General features: G+C 54.5%; 1 protein-coding gene across 1 annotated transcript in view; it reads left to right on the top strand.

Moving 5' to 3' along the window:
• Positions 1–8,505: 8,505 nt before the first annotated feature.
• AHCYL2 (adenosylhomocysteinase like 2) overlaps positions 8,506–17,173 on the top strand; it is a 114,581-nt gene continuing 105,913 nt past the window's right edge. The window contains exon 1 of the mRNA XM_074169150.1: positions 8,506–8,943. Within this exon, the coding sequence (XP_074025251.1) occupies positions 8,542–8,943 (402 nt within the window). The 5' untranslated portion in view covers positions 8,506–8,541. The remainder of the gene's footprint in view (positions 8,944–17,173) is intronic.

Below are 17,173 nucleotides of genomic sequence, written 5' to 3'. Positions count from 1 at the left end.
ACCCAGCGGGACGTTGGGGAAGGGACGAGGACGCCTGGGGTGAGACCCGAAGCCTCCTCCAGCCTGCGAGGGGACACCGAAGCCCCCCGCCTTGTCCCACCGGGGGCCGGTCCCGAGGGTCCCTCAGGCCGCGGCTGATTTCTCCCCTCGGAGGAGAGCGTTTTCTCCCCACGTCACCCCAAAAAGACTCGATGCGCATCCCAGCCCGGCGAGAATGGTTTGGGGGTCACGGCATCGTCCTGTTTCCCCCCCCTCACCCCGGCATCGCTGGGAGAAGAGAAACGGGGTGTCGCTGGAACAAACCCCACCCAGGTCCTGAGGGGATTTAAGGACAAGGGGGACACTGCCTTTGCCACCGAGGGGGACGGGAACGGGTGACACCCCCTCACCCCCCCCCCCCCCCCCCGACTCGAGAACCAGCGGTACCAGGCAGAGGGCGAAGCGTAGGTCAGGGTAGATTTTGGGACCCTCTGACACCCCCTCGCTCGCCCTTTGCCCGCCCCCCCCCCCCGGCTAGATGGTACGTAGAGCTTCCAAACAACGCTTGTGCCGATAGTTTGGGGTTTTTTTGGGGTTTTTTTTTTTGGTTAAAAAAAAAATAACCTTTTAATCTTTGTATATAATACACCGAGACGCGACGGCCGGGCACGGCCTCCGCTGGGGTGCTGCGGCCGAGAGCGGGATGAGCTGACCCCCCCCAAATTCACAGGGCGACGGCAGCATCCCCAGGGGTGCACCCATTTGTTTTTTGGGGGGGTGCACCCATTTTTTTTGGGGGGGGTGCACATTTTTTTTTGGGGGGGTGCACCCATTTTTTTGGGGGAGGGGGGGGCTGCCCCCTTATTTCTTCAGGGGTCCCAAAGTGCCTTCCAGCTCCCCCAAAGAGCTGAACCAGACTCAAACCGCAGGGGTGGGGGGACGGCAGTGTGCACGTTTGTGTCCCCCCCCCTCTCCTGGGAGCCGTTTTGGGGTTCACGGGTGCTCCCCGAGCCACCATGCGAAAAAACCATATGAAATTTTATAAATCCTGGGGCGCAAGCGGTGAGCCGGGGTCCCCTTTGCCATCTGGGTGCACCAGCCCCCTCAGCAAAGCTTTTTTACTATATATTTTTTTTTTAAGACACCCCCCCCCCATTTTACAGCGGCCCCGGCCCAGCCCCGAGGCAGGAGGACCCCAGCCCCTGCCGGTGTTTTGTATCCGTTATCCCCGTACACATCTTTTATTAAATCCTGGGAGGCTCCCGGCTTTCTCGCTATTCCCGGTGACCTCCCCGGCTTAAATATTGGGTTTTTTTTTTTATTTTTTTTTTTTTTTTCTGTGTAAAGGAAAAAACAAAACAAAACAAAAAAACAACCCCCAAACCCTCCTGTATCAGTATTAAATTTGCCAAGTTTCCATTGCCGGCGGCCGCTCTTTGAGGGGGGGGTGGGGGGGGTTATCGAGCGCAGGGAAACATCGCGGGGTTCGCTCCTTCCTCCTAAAAGGGCTCCAAACGATTTAAAAAACTACTTTAAAAACTGCTTTAAAAACTGCTTTAAACCCCCCCCCCCCCGTGGAAATCGGGTGTGAAAGGCTGGGGACTACGGGGACAGTTTGGGGGAGGGAGAGGGGGGCTCTGGCAGCGAAATTGGGGGGGCCCTTTGCCAGCAGATGGCACCACGGGCTTAAAACATCCCCAAACCCGCAGCCGGGTGGCCCCGATTTGGGGGTGCTGCTGTTTGGAGGGCGATGGGTCGCGCGGATGGGGGCTTTTGGGGACAAAGGCTGCTTTTTTGGAAAGCGCCCTTTTCTTTTTATTCCCACCGGTCGCTCTGAAATTGGGGTGGATTTGGCCAGTAAAAATTGAGGTTTTTCTCCACGGTTTTTGGCCGACTCCGCTGCCGCCGAGGGCTCCGCGCCGGGGCGGGCGGACAGCGGGTGTGAAACAAAATCTTTCTCTTTATTTTTATAGTTTTTTTTTTTTTTTTTAATCTATATTTTGTGGGCGTTTTTTTTTTTCCTCTTTATCTCTCTATATTTTATTTTTGCGGGCTTTTTTTTTCTTTTTTAAATCTTTCTCTTTATTTTTATAGTTTTGTTTTTTTTTTTATCTATATTTTGTGGGCGGTTTTTTTTTCCCTCTTTATCTCTCTATATTTTATTTTTGCGGGCTTTTTTTTTTTTTTTTTTAAAAAAAAAAAAAAAGAAAACCGGATCGAAGCAGCTGATCCTAAACGATAATGTCGTTTTGAAACAGAAAAGCTCAAATATTTAATTTTGGGAAGAGCAGGAGATGTCCTGACCCCGCCACATCCTCCATGTTTTCCCCCAGGGCAACAAAAAAAAAAAAACAAACCTTGATTTGGCACACGGGGACGAAGTCGGGGGTTTTTTTTTAGGAAGAAAATAGCATTTATCCTGGGAAAAAACATCTTTCTCGTAAGGGATGCAGAAGATGGAACCGGCTCTTCGGTCCGCTGGGGAAAAATGAGAGAAACCACGTCAAAACTCCTCGTTTAAACCGGGTTACGATTAAAAAACCCCGGTTAAAAGGGATGAAACGCCCGGCACGGGAGAAATTCCCAATTGGGACACAAATCCATAACTTCTCACGCCCGCTGTGTCCCTCGAGCGTCCCCCACCTGGAAGCGGCCGGCGGTTCCGCTATGGGCCGTGGCTGCTGGTGGGGTCGTAGGTGAGGCAGGGACCAGTTCTGCAGGGGAAAAATGAAAAGAATTACTGGGGGGGGGACAATCCCAGGCACAAATCCAGGCTGGGTGGAGAATGGCTGGAGAGCAGCCCTGAGGAGAAGGACTTGGGGGTGTCGGTGGGTGAGAAGCTCAACACGAGCCGGCAACGTGCGCTGGTAGCCCAGAAAGCCAACCCCATCCTGGGCTGCATCCCCAGCAGCGTGGCCAGCAGGGCGAGGGGGGGATTCTGCCCCTCTGCTCCGCTCTGGGGAGACACCCCCCCAGGTGCTGTGACCACTCTGGGGCCACCAACATCAGAAGGACATGGAGCTGTTGGAGCGGGACCAGAGGAGGCCACGGAGATGCTGGGAGGGCTGGAGCCCCTCTGCTGGGAGGACAGGCTGAGAGAGTTGGGGGGTTCAGCCTGGAGAAGAGAAGGCTCCGGGGAGACCTTGGAGCCCCTTCCACTCCCGAAAGGGGCTCCAGGAAAGCTGGGGAGGGACTCTGGATGAGGGAGGGGAGCCCTAGGAGGAGGGGGAAGGGTTTTAAGCTGAAAAAGGGGAGATTGAGCTGAGATCTGGGGAAGAACTTCCTTGCCGTGAGGGTGGTGAGAGCCTGGCCCAGGTTGTCCCGAGAAGCTGTGGCTGCCCCATCCCTGGAGGGGTTCAAGGCCAGGCTGGAGGGGGCTTGGAGCATCCTGGTCTGGTGGGAGGTGTCCCTGCCCATGGCAGGGGGTGGCACTGGATGTTCTTTAAGGTCCTTTCCCACCCAAACCACTCTGTGATTCTATGATTTTTGGGGACGGGTACAGCTGCCAGCCACCACCGTGGGTTTCCCCGACCGATGCCGCTGGCAGGGAAACCGCAGCCAGGAAACCACCGGTGTGAGCCGTGAAACCCCTGTGGTTGCCCACAGCAGCGCTGACACGCGTGACGTGGCACCAGGAAAGGGACCGGAGACCCCCGGGATGGCCAAGCCAGCTCCAATGGAGGAGACACCTCCCCTGGGGTGGCTTTATTAGGGACAAGGACGAGGCTGGAGCAGGTTCCCCACCATCCTCCCTGGGGCTGGGAACGCTCCTGCTCCCAGCGCCGCGTCCCCCGAACCTCTCCCCGGGAGCACCATCTTCACCCTCTGGCTCCTTCAGCACCCAGGTAGAAGGTTTCCGCCCAGTTTTAAGGACAAATCTCCTCCCTTTGGTGATGCGGGTGCCACCCGCTCCGCTCCTGGGCTGGCAAAACCCAATTAAAAAATTAAAAAGATTAATTTTCCCCAGCTGCACATCGAGCATCCTCAGGACAGAAAGGGAAGAGCTCCAACGGCGACAGGTAAAATCCACCCTCTTATTTATTTTTATAAATATTTATTATTTATAAAATATTTATATATATTTTAAATATATATTTATATATATAAATATATATATTTATATATATATAAATAAATAATATATATAATATAATAAATAATATATAAAATAAAAATATATAAATATATTTATATATTTAATAAATATAAATATTTATTATTCTTTTCCCTTTGGCTGAGGGGCGGTACTTCAGGCCCTGCTTCGCATCACGACGGAGCGAAGAAGAAGCAGCCCTTCCTCTTCCTCCTCACCTCTGTGTCCCCCCCCCCCCATTGTCAAATAGCTTTTATATCTCCCAGTTATTATTTTAAGGCCGTTTCCGAAGGAAACGAGGTTCATACGTACCTATGCCTGCGTCCTTCCGTCCGTCCGTCCGTCTGTCCGTCCGTCGGGCATCCCCCCGTCCCGGCGCTCGGCAGCGAGGCTGCAGGTGAAAAATCGCACAGATTTAGTGAAAAATTGAGGGCAGGGAGGGGAATTCCACCCGCACCCCCCTTTCCGCTCTTCTGCATTTCAGCGGGTTTTGGGGAGGGCCGCACGTCTCCCCGAACGCCCCCCCGAGAGCATCCGGTCGGGGCGAGGCAGGGAAGTTTTAAGGAATTTGGATAGTATTCCTTATGAATACGCTTAACCGCTCGCCCCCCCCCGGGGACAAATCTTAGGCAGGGAGAGGCAGAATCGGCCAAAATGCTCATCTGTGGTGCAGGAGGTACAACTGGAAGGGTTATTACCGGGTGGAATCGACTTTTAGTTTGGGATTATATCTATCTCGGGAAGACGACTGCCGTGTCTGTCAGTTTACAGGAGGGTATTAGTCTCAAAGAATGGGAAAAACTATAAAAATCACTTTTTTTCCCTCTTTTCTTCCTATCTGGAAGGCTGAGCCTCCGTAGCGGTGCCGGGTGATGCCCTGTGGCTGGATCAGCCTGTACCGTCCCCCCCACACCCTGAACTCCCCCGGCCACTGCCTCCTTTTTGCCAGCGCTGCTTTTAGGGCTAAACACCACAGAAACGGGCAAACCCAGAGCCCGCAAGTGGTCAGTGGGGGCTCTGCTGAGTCTCTGACCGGAGCCCGGTCTCCCCCCAGGCAGGCGGTCCGGCGTCACCCCGTGATGTGGTGTGGTGGGATGGAGGATTCCAGGGCAATACGGCAACTACGGCTCAGCCCCGCTCCCATTTTCCAGCTGTTTTGGTGGAGAAAACGCCGTGTTTTCTTCATTTTTGCCGGGTTAAACCATGGTGGGGGTGGGGAAGGCTGCACCAGAGCACACCCGTGTCTGCCTGGGCTTCCCTCCATCCTTCCCTCCCTGGGGAAGCGAAAAGGACGGAGATCACGACGGAATGTCCGGGATCGGTGTCTAATTTCACTCTTCCCTCACTTTTGGGTTACAATACGCTCCGTTTGGGGGTCTCCATACCCTGGTTCCCAGGCCGCGCCGTCCCTTCAAAGCAGGATTCCTGACGCTGGGCCCGGCCGGCAGCTCCGTGGGGTGGACCGGGTCCAGCTCGGTCCCACCACGCATGGCATCCCTGTCCCCCAGCCCCTCCGGGAAAGAGGCATTTCCAACGCCAGCGGGTCAGGCAGAGGCGAACCGGGCTGGAAACCACAGCTGAGCCTCACCCTCACACCCCCGGGCCGGACCGCAGCGATTTTACTCCCTTTCTGGCTTAATTTCGTTGTATCATCATCGGGAAGAGAAAACATTCCCGAGGCAGGCTGTCTCCCGAGCTGATCTACGAGTCGCCACGGCTCTCCGAGGAAAAGCTCTTGCCTTTTCGAGGCTGTTTTATCCAAAATCTCCTTTGGGGCCGAGGCGGCCCTGCCTCGATCTCCGCTCCCGTCCCCGCCGCCGCCTTCCACGGAGGAAGGAGCCAGCCCCAACCTCTCCCGTCGGCACCGCTCTCACAGAGCCCCAATTGTTTGAACCGCTCGGGTCCTCCCTTACCCAAACCGGCCTCTCCCTTCCTTCTCCCGATACCCGTTTGTTTTCCCCCAGATAAATCCCGCCGAGCACAGCCCGGGAGATCGCTCGGAGTGCGGGATCTCGGGTGAGCTGCGCTGTCTGTTTGCTCGGTGGTTCGTGCCGTGTCCGATTAGCGCCGGGGTTTTGGGGCTTGATGAGATTAGCGTATGACCTTTTTATTTTTCCAGGAAAAGGCCATCCCTGTGGGTACCCTTCACCTCTCGCTGAAGATCCTACGATTCCGACGCTGAGCCGGGTGGGCGACGCACGGCTGGGGGGGCTGGTAGCCCAAAGGACCAAACTCCTGGTCAGGATTTTGCCCCAGCAGCAGATTCCTCTCAGGTCAAATGTGTGCAAAACAACCCGGTGGTGGTTTTTGGTTTTTTGGTTTTGGGTTTTTTTTTTGTTGGATGGTAGGATCTTCGGCACCAGGAGACGATAACATCTGGAGGATTTCTGCCCCCAGCTGCAGGTCAGCACAAGCCCCGCTCCGCAGCAGAGCTCTGCACGGAGCCTGCTCTCCTCTCACGGCCGGGAGAAACACGCAGCATGTATCGAAGGGGAGGGATATTCATCCGGCTACAACTTCAAATCCCTCCCACAGCAGCTCTCAAAGAGTTTTGTTTTCAAAGGCCCCTTCTGAGATGGAAATCTGCCCCGAGACGGAGCTTTCTGATCCCAGGGAGAGGCAGAAACGCGCTGTGAAACCCGCCCGCAGACTCTGATTTCACTTCAGTAAGGAAATAGCATTAAATTCAATAAAGTCAGGACTTCTCCCTCCTGGCGCTTTCCACGCGCCAAGCAATGCGCTTCTTTTCCTTTAGCTTCAATCCCCCCCTCACGCATTCCTCCCGGCATCCTCTCCGCCGTCGCCTCCTGTACGGCATTGCCTTCGGAGCCCATTAAATGCTTTACAGCCCTTTCTCTCCTCGCCTCCGACCCCGGCATTTTCCACTCCAGCTGTCACCCTGGCATATAATTAAACCGTTTTTCCTCCTGTCCCCAGTGAGTTTTTACCAAATCAGCTGCTGACCAGGTCCTTCCTCTCCAAGCGTGAAATCCTCCTTCGGCTTCGCAGGTTTTGCTGCCCTTCACCCTCAGTCACTCCTTTGCCTCCTGATTTTGGGGGGTGGGTGGGTTTCTGTGGGCTCCTCCTCTCCTCTCACTATGCCTCGTCTCATCTCGGCCGGTAACATCCCCTTTGGTGTCAAGAAACTGTCTTTTTGCCTCCATCCGGCCTGTGTTGGAGCACAACAACCTCCTGGCTCGTTGTGCTTGCTCTGCAGCCCTGAACACACCAGCTTCAGCCCTTGGCTTGTGCCCAGAGATACTGCATTTATCCTAAGAATGATAATAATAAATAATTTTAAAAAAGCAAGGACACATTTGAATTCCTCATCCTTAAGAGGAGCTTTCCTGAAGAACTGGATTTAGAAAAATAGACCCATAGAATTGTCTGGGTTGGAAGGGACCTTTAAGACCATGGAGTCCAACCATGGACCCAACGCTGACAAAGCCACCACTGACCCATGTCCCTCAGCACCACGTTTGCCCGGCTTTGAAATCCCTCCAGGGATGGTGACTCCACCACTGCCCTGGGCAGCCTCTGCCAAGGCTTGATAACTCTTTCCATGAAGATATTTTTCCCAATCTCCATCCTAAACCTCCCCTGGTGCAACTTGAGGCCGTTTCCTCTTGCCCTAGTGCCTGTTCCTTGGGAGAAGAGACTGACCTCCCCTGGTTGCCCCCTCCTTTCAGGGAGTTGTAGAGAGCGAGAAGGTCTCCCCTCAGCCTCCTTTTCTCCAGGCTGAACACCCCCAGCTCCCTCAGCCGCTCCTCACAAGACTTGTGCTCCAGACCCCTCACCAGCTCCGTTGCCCTTCTCTGGACACGCTCCAGCCCCTCGAGGTCTGTCTCGTCGAGGGGCTCATGACTGGCTTTTCCCTGCGGGAAGGCCCCCGAAAGAAGGCCGCCCCGTGAAGGGGCTCTGTGGGCTCGCAGAACCTGGCAGGACAGCGAGTTTCCAGACTCTGCGATGTCGCGCTCGCCTTGCCAGAACTTTCTGGCTCCTTGTTTTCAAGGGGTTTTGCTTGTGGCAGAGCAGCAGGCCCCGGGGGAGCGGCCTGGCGCAGGCCCTTGAGCTGGGGGGTGCGACCGGCCGAAACATAAAATTTCACTAAAACGTGGGAAAAAACCCCAAACTTCTCCCCGGGGAGGGAGGTCTAGCGCTGCACCGGCCGCCCTCAGAGAGTGTGGGGGCCGCTGGCGGCCCCACCGCCCGGACAGGCCTTGGCCTCCCGCCGCCGCCATTCCGCGCCTCAGGCCCGCGCGGGGGACGGCGGTCCGCCCGCGCCCCTCCCCGTTGGACTACATTTCCCAGGCGCCCCCCGCGGCGCGGCGCGAGTAGGCGGGGCGCGTCGGGGAGGCGCGGGGTCTGCCGGGAGTTGTAGTTCGCGGCGGCGGGGCGGGAGGACTGCAGGTCCCGGCGTGCCCCGCGGGCGGTCCCTGAGGGAGGCGGCGGCGGCGGCGGCAGCGGCGATGTCGGTGCAGGTGGCAGCCCCCGCCGTGGAGCTGAAGGAGCTGAGCGGCCCCATGGATAAGGCAGCGGGGCCGCCGTGTGAGCCGGTGGCCGCTCACCCTCCCGGTCACGGCGTGGCCGCGGCCCCCTGCCCGCTGCCGGCCACCGAGCGTGAGGCGGCCCCGGCGTCCTCCTCCTCCTGTGGTGGTAGCGGCGGCGGCGGCGAGCGGCCTCCCCTGAGCGGCTGCCCCGGGCTGTCCGTCGCCACCAAGGTACCGCAGGCTTCGGCCATGAAGCGGAGCGACCCGCACCACCCCCAGCACCGGCACCGCGACGGCAGCGACGGCGGCGGCGGCCCGGCGGCCGAGGCGCTCGTCAGCCCCGACGGCACCGTCACCGAGGCGCCGCGCACCGTCAAGAAGGTAACGGGGGAAAAGGTGGGGGGGGGAAGCACCCACCGGGGGAGAGCACCCACCCATAAGCGTGGGGAACCCCCCCCCCCCCCACCCCCTCCCCCCCCCGCGGCGGCTTTATGAGGGGACCCCGCACCCCCACCGGGACACGCACCCGGGGAGGGGGAACCGGCCCGGTGCTTGGGGACACGGCGCTGCCCCCCATCCCGTCCCGGCGTGGGGGTCCCCGGTACGCGGGTATGGGGTGTCGGTGTGCCCTGAGCCGCTGCCCTGGCCGTGCGGGGGGAGCTCCCGTGGCCCTGGCAGCTTCTCCTGTGACTATGTGGTTGTGTCCGTGGCGGTTGCCCCCGTGGCCATAGTCCTGCGGGGGTCCCTCCGTGGCCGTGGCGGTTGCCCCCGTGGCCGTAGTCCTGCGGGGGTCCCTCCGTGGCCGTGGCGGTTGCCCCCGTGGCCGTAGTCTCGTGGGGGTGCTCCCGTGGCCGTGGTGGGTGCTCCGGTGTCTGTGGGGGTGCTCCTGTGGGGTTGCCCCCATGGCGGTGGGGTTGCTCTGGTGGGGGGGGGGGTGTCCCGTTGCCGTGGGGGTACTCTCGTGCTGTCCTCCCCTGGCTGTGGCTGCGTTTCGGGGACACTCTCCTCTGGGGACATGGGGTCCCATCCCTGTGCCCCGCTCTCTCCCCCCTACGCCCCCACCCCCTTCCACATCCCCCTGCCCTGTGGGTCAGTGGCAAACACTGGCCGTGCATAAGCCCACAGGCACGTGTGACCAGCGTGGTGTTGCCCTGGGTGTCCGTGTCAGCAGTCCGCGTGCCCAGCGACGTGCCAGCCGTGTAAGGTTAGCGCTTGCACACACGCTGGCTGTGTGTGCGCACCCCACTCCTGCACACCCCGGGGGTGCGGGGGTGTTTGCGGGGAAAGGCGTGTGCCAGGTACGTGAGCTCCCCGGCAGGGGTGCGTGTGTGGGTTCACACCGGGTTCACGTCTGCGGGGTTATCTGCTCGCTTGGAAATAGGGATACGGGCCAGATCAACAACGTACAGGGAGAGGTGAGAGGGATAATCAGGTGTACCCGGTGCGGGTGTGCGCCTCAGGGTGCCCCTGTCCTGGTGTTTGCCCGTCGAGGTGTGTGGGCTCACGCTGGGAACACCTGGACCGCTCTCTACCCGGCGAGTGCTTTAGATATATGTACCACCGGGGTGTATATGCACGTACAGGAGTACCCGTAGCTGGTTATAAACGTGTTTATACTTATTTATAAACTGCTTTTGTACTTGCACGTGAGTACCCCGGCACAGCCACAGCTATACATCCGCTCGTGTCTGTGTGAACCCACACGTGGGGGGGGGGGTGAGTACACAGATGTGGGTGTGCACGCTGACATAATGCATACTGCTGCAGAGACAAACATGTATATCGATGCGTACACTCATATAGGTGTCTATGCTATAGCTATATGTATGTGTGACATACCTTCAAGTATACCATATCAGCATCCTGGCCTGTGTCAGGACCAGTGTGGCCAGTAGGACTGGGGCAGTGATCGTCCCCCTGTACTGGGCACTGGTGAGGCCCCACCTTGAGTGCTGTGTCTAGTTTTGGGCTCCTCACGACGGGAGGGACATTGAGGTGCTGGAGCGTGTCCAGAGAAGGGCAACGGAGCTGGGGAGGGGTCTGGAGAACAAGGAGAAGGGTCTGGAGAACTTCTGAGGGAGCTGGGGGTGTTCAGCCTGGAGAAAAGGAGGCTGAGGGGAGACCTTCTCGCTCTCTGCAACTCCCTGAAAGGATGGGGCAACCAGGGGAGGTCAGTCTCTTCTCCCGAGGAACAGGCAATGGGACAAGAGGAAATGGCCTCAAGTTGCACCAGGGGAGGTTTAGGATGGAGATTGGGAAAAATATCTTCCTGGAAAGGGTTGTGAAGCCTTGGCAGAGGCTGCCCAGGACAGTGGTGGAGTCCCCATCCCTGGAGGGATTTCAAAGCCGGGCAGACGTGGTGCTGAGGGACATGGGTCAGTGGTGGCTTTGTCAGTGTTGGGTTGATGGTTGAACTTGACGATCTGAAAGGTCCTTTCCAGTCTCAGTGATTCTGTGATTCTAAGTTTATGGGATTAGAGATCTATAGGGATGCAAGGAGGTGCACACAGGTGTGCATACACACACCTATAGCTGCCCAAACGCCGACAGAGGTGGGTATGTACGCGCTAAGGCTCACCGGCTCTCTGGGATGCCTACGTATGGGTGCAAGGTGGCACCTTTGTGCCTAGAGGCACCGGTTTGCCACACACTCGTAACCGTGTGTGTGTGTCTGCCCACACCCAGCCGTCCGGCTGTAGGCACCCTTAGAGCCGTTCAGACGCGCAGAGACAGCCCCGTGTGTGTCATCTATAGGCGCCCCCATGGTCTTTGCATACGTGGATTATGCACGTACCAATATTCACCTATAGATTCATCTAAATCCACTCTCTTGACCTGCTCGCGTAGATACACGCGTGTGTTATCCGTGTCCCTCAGCTGGATGTATCCCTGGATGTAGTTACTCCCCGTAAGGGGGGCGATATATGTGTTCTCCTATAGATACAGCCTCCTATAGACACAGGTGCCACTCCCCGTGGGTGGCTGTAGAGAAACACATGTTTTCCACAAATTCCTGAGTAGCAACGACCTGAGTTGTTGGTGCACCCTTCCCTTTGGAGATCTCAGGAGTTCTCCCCTGTGATGCAAAGACCTTTTGGGGGAATGTAGGGAAAGAAACGTCCCCGTCATAAGGGGAACCTCCCTACTTATGGAACTTTGGGGTGAAGACTTCATCTACATACTGCTGGGCTTCCACCCTCTCTTGTTGTTGCTCTCGTTTTTCGTCTCCCTTCAGAAGGGCCTGGGATGAGGGAGTTTGTCTCCATAACCGTCATCTCCTCCTGTGTGGCTTCCCTGGAACTGGAGTCTCTCCTAAAGAGCGCCTCGCTGTTAGGCAAGGTCTCCCCATGAAGAGAGTCTGGGTGAAGGGCTCCTTCATCCCCTTGGAGATCCCTGCTGGGGCGGGGGGAGTTCAGTTCCTCGGTAAAGGACATTTTTCCACTAAGATTTTGACTTCCATCCCCAGTGTCTGGAGCCCTCCTTCATTTGATATCCTGATCCAATCTCTCTATTTTTAGAGACCCTCAGGGGTATCCATATTTCTCTTCAAGTGTGCTTAATATTTCTAAACTCCACCCTTATCCCTCTAGTGGTTTTGGTTTTTTTTGCTAAACATCAAAAAAGGGTTTCTCCTTTCACCCCGCTTCCTAATTATGGAATTGTCCGGGTTGGAAGGGACCTTTAGGATCATGGAGTCCAACCGTCAACCTCATGCCGCCAAAATCGGTTCGGCCCTTGTCTGGAGCGCAGCGTTTGCATCACGAAGTCGAGGAGGGAAGGGGACTATCGATGGTGGGCGATGGGAGTCGTCGTCAGAGGCTGCTGGAAGGAAACTGGATGCTCCCCACAGCAGCAGAAGCTGCCAGGCTTTCGGGAGAAACCTGGATGCGGGAAGGAAGAGCCAGCAGAGCTCCCCATCTGGCTGCCTGCGCTTTGGTGCTGGGTTTGTTTTGGGAGCTGAGCTGACAATCTGGTCGCTAAAGGAAGCGAGATGTGTCGATGGAGAGTAGCTGGGAGTACGTACTGTTCCTTCTCTTTCTTCCCCCCCACCTCGTACTGTTGCTTTCCAGCCACTTCTCTGTGCGCGTTCCAGAGACTCGAGAGGTTGTTCGGCCTTTCATTTCCCAGATTTACCAATCCAGAGCCCCTTCCGCCGTGTTGTTTAAACAAAACACCAGATTTGGTAGCCATAAAATTGTTCCCAGCCCTGTGACTAGAAAAATCGGGCACACGGAGCCGAGGCATCTGTTGAAAGAAGGTTTAGTACAAAAATAAGCCTAAAAGAAGCAGATAATTTTTTTCTTTTTTTTTTTTTTTTTTTTTCAGTCGGGTCTAATAGAACTTTGCTTTAGGACTTGAAATAAAGATAAAGGTCTATTTAAAATAGATAAGCAAGATCATATCGGGTGTGTAGTGAAACAAATTAAACTGTAGCTCCTAATAGTGTTTGCCTGGAAGAAAAAAAATCTCTTTTTTTTTCTTCTTCAAAAATCTCAAGAAAAAAAAAGTAGCATTTTCTTGACTGGTTTATATACTAAATGTACTGTTTTTTCTGGGTTTTTTTTTTTTTTTTGGCTTTTTTTCCTCTTCTTGAAATTTTAACATGTGCTCTTGAAGTACTCTGCGACCAAATGTTTGTTTCATAGTCCTGAGCTGTGACTGTTCTTGCCTCTAAATACCACTCTCATTTCAAAACTGGGTTTTATGTTGGCTGAGTATTTTCTTTACGCCTGTCTGCCTTCAGATGGGCTAATTAATCTTTCACCGTGACGGCGTGGGGACAGTTCCCGTGCCCGCACTGACGAGCGTTAACAACTTTGTGGGTTTGTATTTTTATTTATTTAGGCGATTGCTTCGTTTTGCTGTGATGTTACAGCTGGTGTATAGCCCTGATGCTGCGGTTTTGCACACCTGGTGGTGCCGCGATGGCTCTCCTACAAACCCAGAGGTCACGGGCAAGTACGTTGGGTCTCTCTTCGTGGCACCCGTAGAGGTGGTTCCTATCAGATCCAGGTGGAGATCTCTGTGATCACCTTTTTTCTTCTCTCCGGATCCTTGCTGTAGATCCGCGCTCTCAAGAAGTGGCTGGAAGACCTTGTTTCTGAGATGGCATCGGACTTAGGTTTTGCAGCTAATTCTGACTAACGGACGTGGCTCTGACCTTTATGCCGTCTGCGCAGGTAGATTTAGCTGACCCTTTGGTTTTCTGGTGCTGCTTCAGAGCTGGCTGCCACCGAGAAGGGCTGGTGAGCAGGTCTTTGACCTGTGTCTAAGGCTACGAAGATGCTGAGGGGACTAGAACATCTCTCTGCTGAGGAAAGGCTGAGGGACTTGGGTCTGTTGAGTCTGGAGAAGAGCAGAGTGAGGGGGGATCTGATCAACGCCTCTAAATACTTCAAGGGTGGGTGTCAGGAGGATGGGGCCAGTCTTTTTCCAGTGGTGCCCAGGGACAGGACAAGAGGGAACGGGCACAAACTGGAAGAGGGGAAGCTCCATCTCACCATGAGGAGGACCTTGTTTCCTGTGAGGGTGTCAGAGCCCTGGCAGAGGCTGCCCAGAGAGGTGGTGGAGTCTCCTTCTCTGGAGACATTCCAACCCCCCTGGACATGTTCCTGTGTGACCTGCTCTGGGTGACCCTGCTCTGGCAGGGGGGTTGGACTAGATGATCTCCAGAGGTCCCTGCCAACCCCTTATCATTCTGTGATTGTCTGAGGTGTGGGCTGATGGCCCCAGCTTCAGGGGTGGTCCAGATCTTTGCGTCTCCTGACCCTCTCCCCTTCCCCTCCAGCCAGGTTCTCGCGTAGCTCCGAGATGAGACAGTCCAGGGAGCTCCAACTGCATAAAATTCCTCACTTTACATTGAGTTAATTTTCCATTGGCGTGATTCCCTCCGACGTGGGGTCAAGGAAGAGGTGGGAACAGCGCGGGCGAAGCATCAGGAGCAGGTTGGCGGAGAAAGGGAAGGCTGGAAAAGCCCCTCCAGCAGCGATTTGGTGTGGAATTGGCTTGGTGGTGGCGCGAGGCTACGTGCCGGGGTTCTGGCAGCCGCTGGCGGGGGTGACTCAGGAGATGCGGGGTTTGTTCCGCCGTCCCCGCTCCCGCAGCTGGGTGAGCCACGGGGCTGAGTAACCGTTTCAGGTGTCCCGGGCTAAACTTACCCGTGGATGTGAGTCAGGGCCTTGAGTCACGCTAATTGTTTACGGTTTTGGGATTTGAACGGTGGTTTGATGATTAGGTGCTCGCTCATTGGCTTTGGGGGCGGTGGTTACTTACATTTTGTGTTATTCCTTAGGGCGTTCCTCGATTAAAAGTGGCCAAAAGTCCTAGAACTTCTGGAAAGACTGTCATTAGCGTGCGTGGGGTGGGAGCTAGTAAGGGGTTGCAATTAAGACTCCCAAAACTGATTAGGCACATGATTTTAGCCTTGTAGTGGTCACCCTGGGCCCCTCTTTCTGTAGCTGAGAGAAGAACACGTACTTGAACAGATGCATTAAACTTCTTGGTTTAATGAGTCTTAACTACTGGGCAAGTAAGGGCTTAGTAAATGCTTTTACACCACACTGGGAAGTTTAAACGCCAGCAGTTGTGTAGCTGTGGAGTTTTTATATTAAGCTGTGAATTTTTTTTATATTAAGCATATACCCGTTTACAAAAGGAAAGGTTATTTTGCTTTTTGTCCCCGCCACTCGGTCCCGAAAGCGCAGCTCGCTCCTTGCATTTCAAGCTGTGTTCTTTTGCTCCTCAGCATCGTTTTAAAACGGAGGCTTTTAGAATTGGAAGGGGTTGATTTTTTTTTTTTTTTTTTTTTTTTCTGGTTTGCTAGTGCCGTTGATTCATTTAGTGGGTTGGAGCAGAGCACAGCTTGCTTTTCCAGAGCTACGCCGCCTCTGCAGTGCCAGTGGCGCTGGAAAGCTGTTGTCTGCGGGCAAAGCAGGGGGGAAAAAATATATTAAAAAAAAAAAAAAATAAAAAAAAAAAATAAAAAGAGCAGGACGTAGAGGTAGAGAGAAAGGAGGTGCGACATCCTTCTGTAATGTCACTGCCCGAGCACAACCTTTTCGGAAAACTCCCGGCTGTAAAATCCTGCGGGGAAGCGATTCCATCCCAATAAATGCCTGGTGCTCACTGGACTGGCACATCACCTGACTGGGGAGCTGCCATGGGAGGTTTTATTCTGCTAAGACTATAAATGACTCTCATGTGGCTTGTCTAAATGATGACTCTGACCTTGGCTCCCAGCAGATTTCACGCCTGCCGTGAAAGGTGTAGCTTTTTTTTCCCTGGTAAACATGTGTGAATTCCTCCCGACGTTCCCCCGTCGTCGTTCTGTGGGGCAGAGGGATGTTTTCGGCAGGTGCATTGTTTTTCCTATTTTCCTGGTTTCATTCTAACCCCCGCTGATCGCTTACCCTGGGTAATAAATGTTCCCCACCCTGCCCCGAGGGCTGAATTCCCAAGTGCTGCTCGTAATGAGCGTGCTTTGAAAGCTATTTAGTAAAATCTTATCGTTGGAGGCCATATTTTTTTAATTACGTGTAATATTCGCGTATCTTTCTCCCGTCTGAATGCGCGGGGTTTAATTTTAGAAGGTGCCTGCGTGTGACTGCTTGGAACCGCGTACAAAGATCAATACGTCAACCTTTGGCGTGGAGGCTGGGGAACAGAAAAGAAGATAAAGGAGGATTGGAGGGGGGAAAAAAAAGGTGATAGAAACCTAATGGCTGTGAACGCGAGTATATGGCGGGCTATAAACCATCATGATCTTTGCGTTTGTGTCTTTTCTGGAGGGACAGAAACCTGTTATTTGAATTTTACAAGCAATTAAAAGGGTTAGTCTTAGCTTTGGCCCTGACTTGAGGCTGGAAGGATGAACAAGGTGAAGCGATTGCGGGTTTCGGAGCCGTGTTTGACCTTTCAGGTTTTCTTTTTTAACTCTTGTCTAGTGAATTGTAAAACGATGTGATGATTTAACTCAAACAAGGAAGAGGTGGAGGTAAGAGACAGTAGGTAAGAGGTGGTGCAGAGACAGTAGGCGGATTTCTCTGCCCCATCGGTTAAATTTGAAGAAAACTCAAGACCGAAAGAACGCAGTCGGTCCAAACGTTGCGTAGAGCAACCGTGGTGGTAGGGTATAAAAACCATCCCCTTAATTTTCTTCTAAAACGTTGATCTTTGCAGATTCAAGCCAGAGATCAGAGGGTAGAACCTCAGTCACGTGAAGGAAACCTCCTCCCTGAAGCCCCGTGTCTGGAGCCCCGTTAAATCCCTGTGACACGAGCTATGGGCAAGTTGCAAAATCTGGATGGCGAAGGGAAGAGACGCGGCCCCAGAAATAAGGCCCAGCCTCTAAATAAAAATACGGGAGGCTGTTCGCTTTCCATTGAGTGCTCGGCCTTCAAATGAGCACCAAACTGACGAGGAGGAAAAACAGGTGAATTAAGCGTAAGAGGACCTTTTAATATTTCTCTAGGCTCAGGTCTGCAGTTAAAGGCATTTGGGTCAAAAAAAATCCTACTGAAACACCTCAATTTCAGCCTAGAGAAGCCATAATTAAGTTCTTTTCTCATCAAACGGCTACCAACGTCGGTTCAGGGTCTTTCTTGGTAGAAAA

Source organism: Numenius arquata, chromosome 2, assembly GCF_964106895.1.
Source record: "Numenius arquata chromosome 2, bNumArq3.hap1.1, whole genome shotgun sequence".
Classification (NCBI taxonomy): domain Eukaryota; kingdom Metazoa; phylum Chordata; class Aves; order Charadriiformes; family Scolopacidae; genus Numenius; species Numenius arquata.
This window is presented reverse-complemented; position numbering and strand designations above follow the sequence as displayed.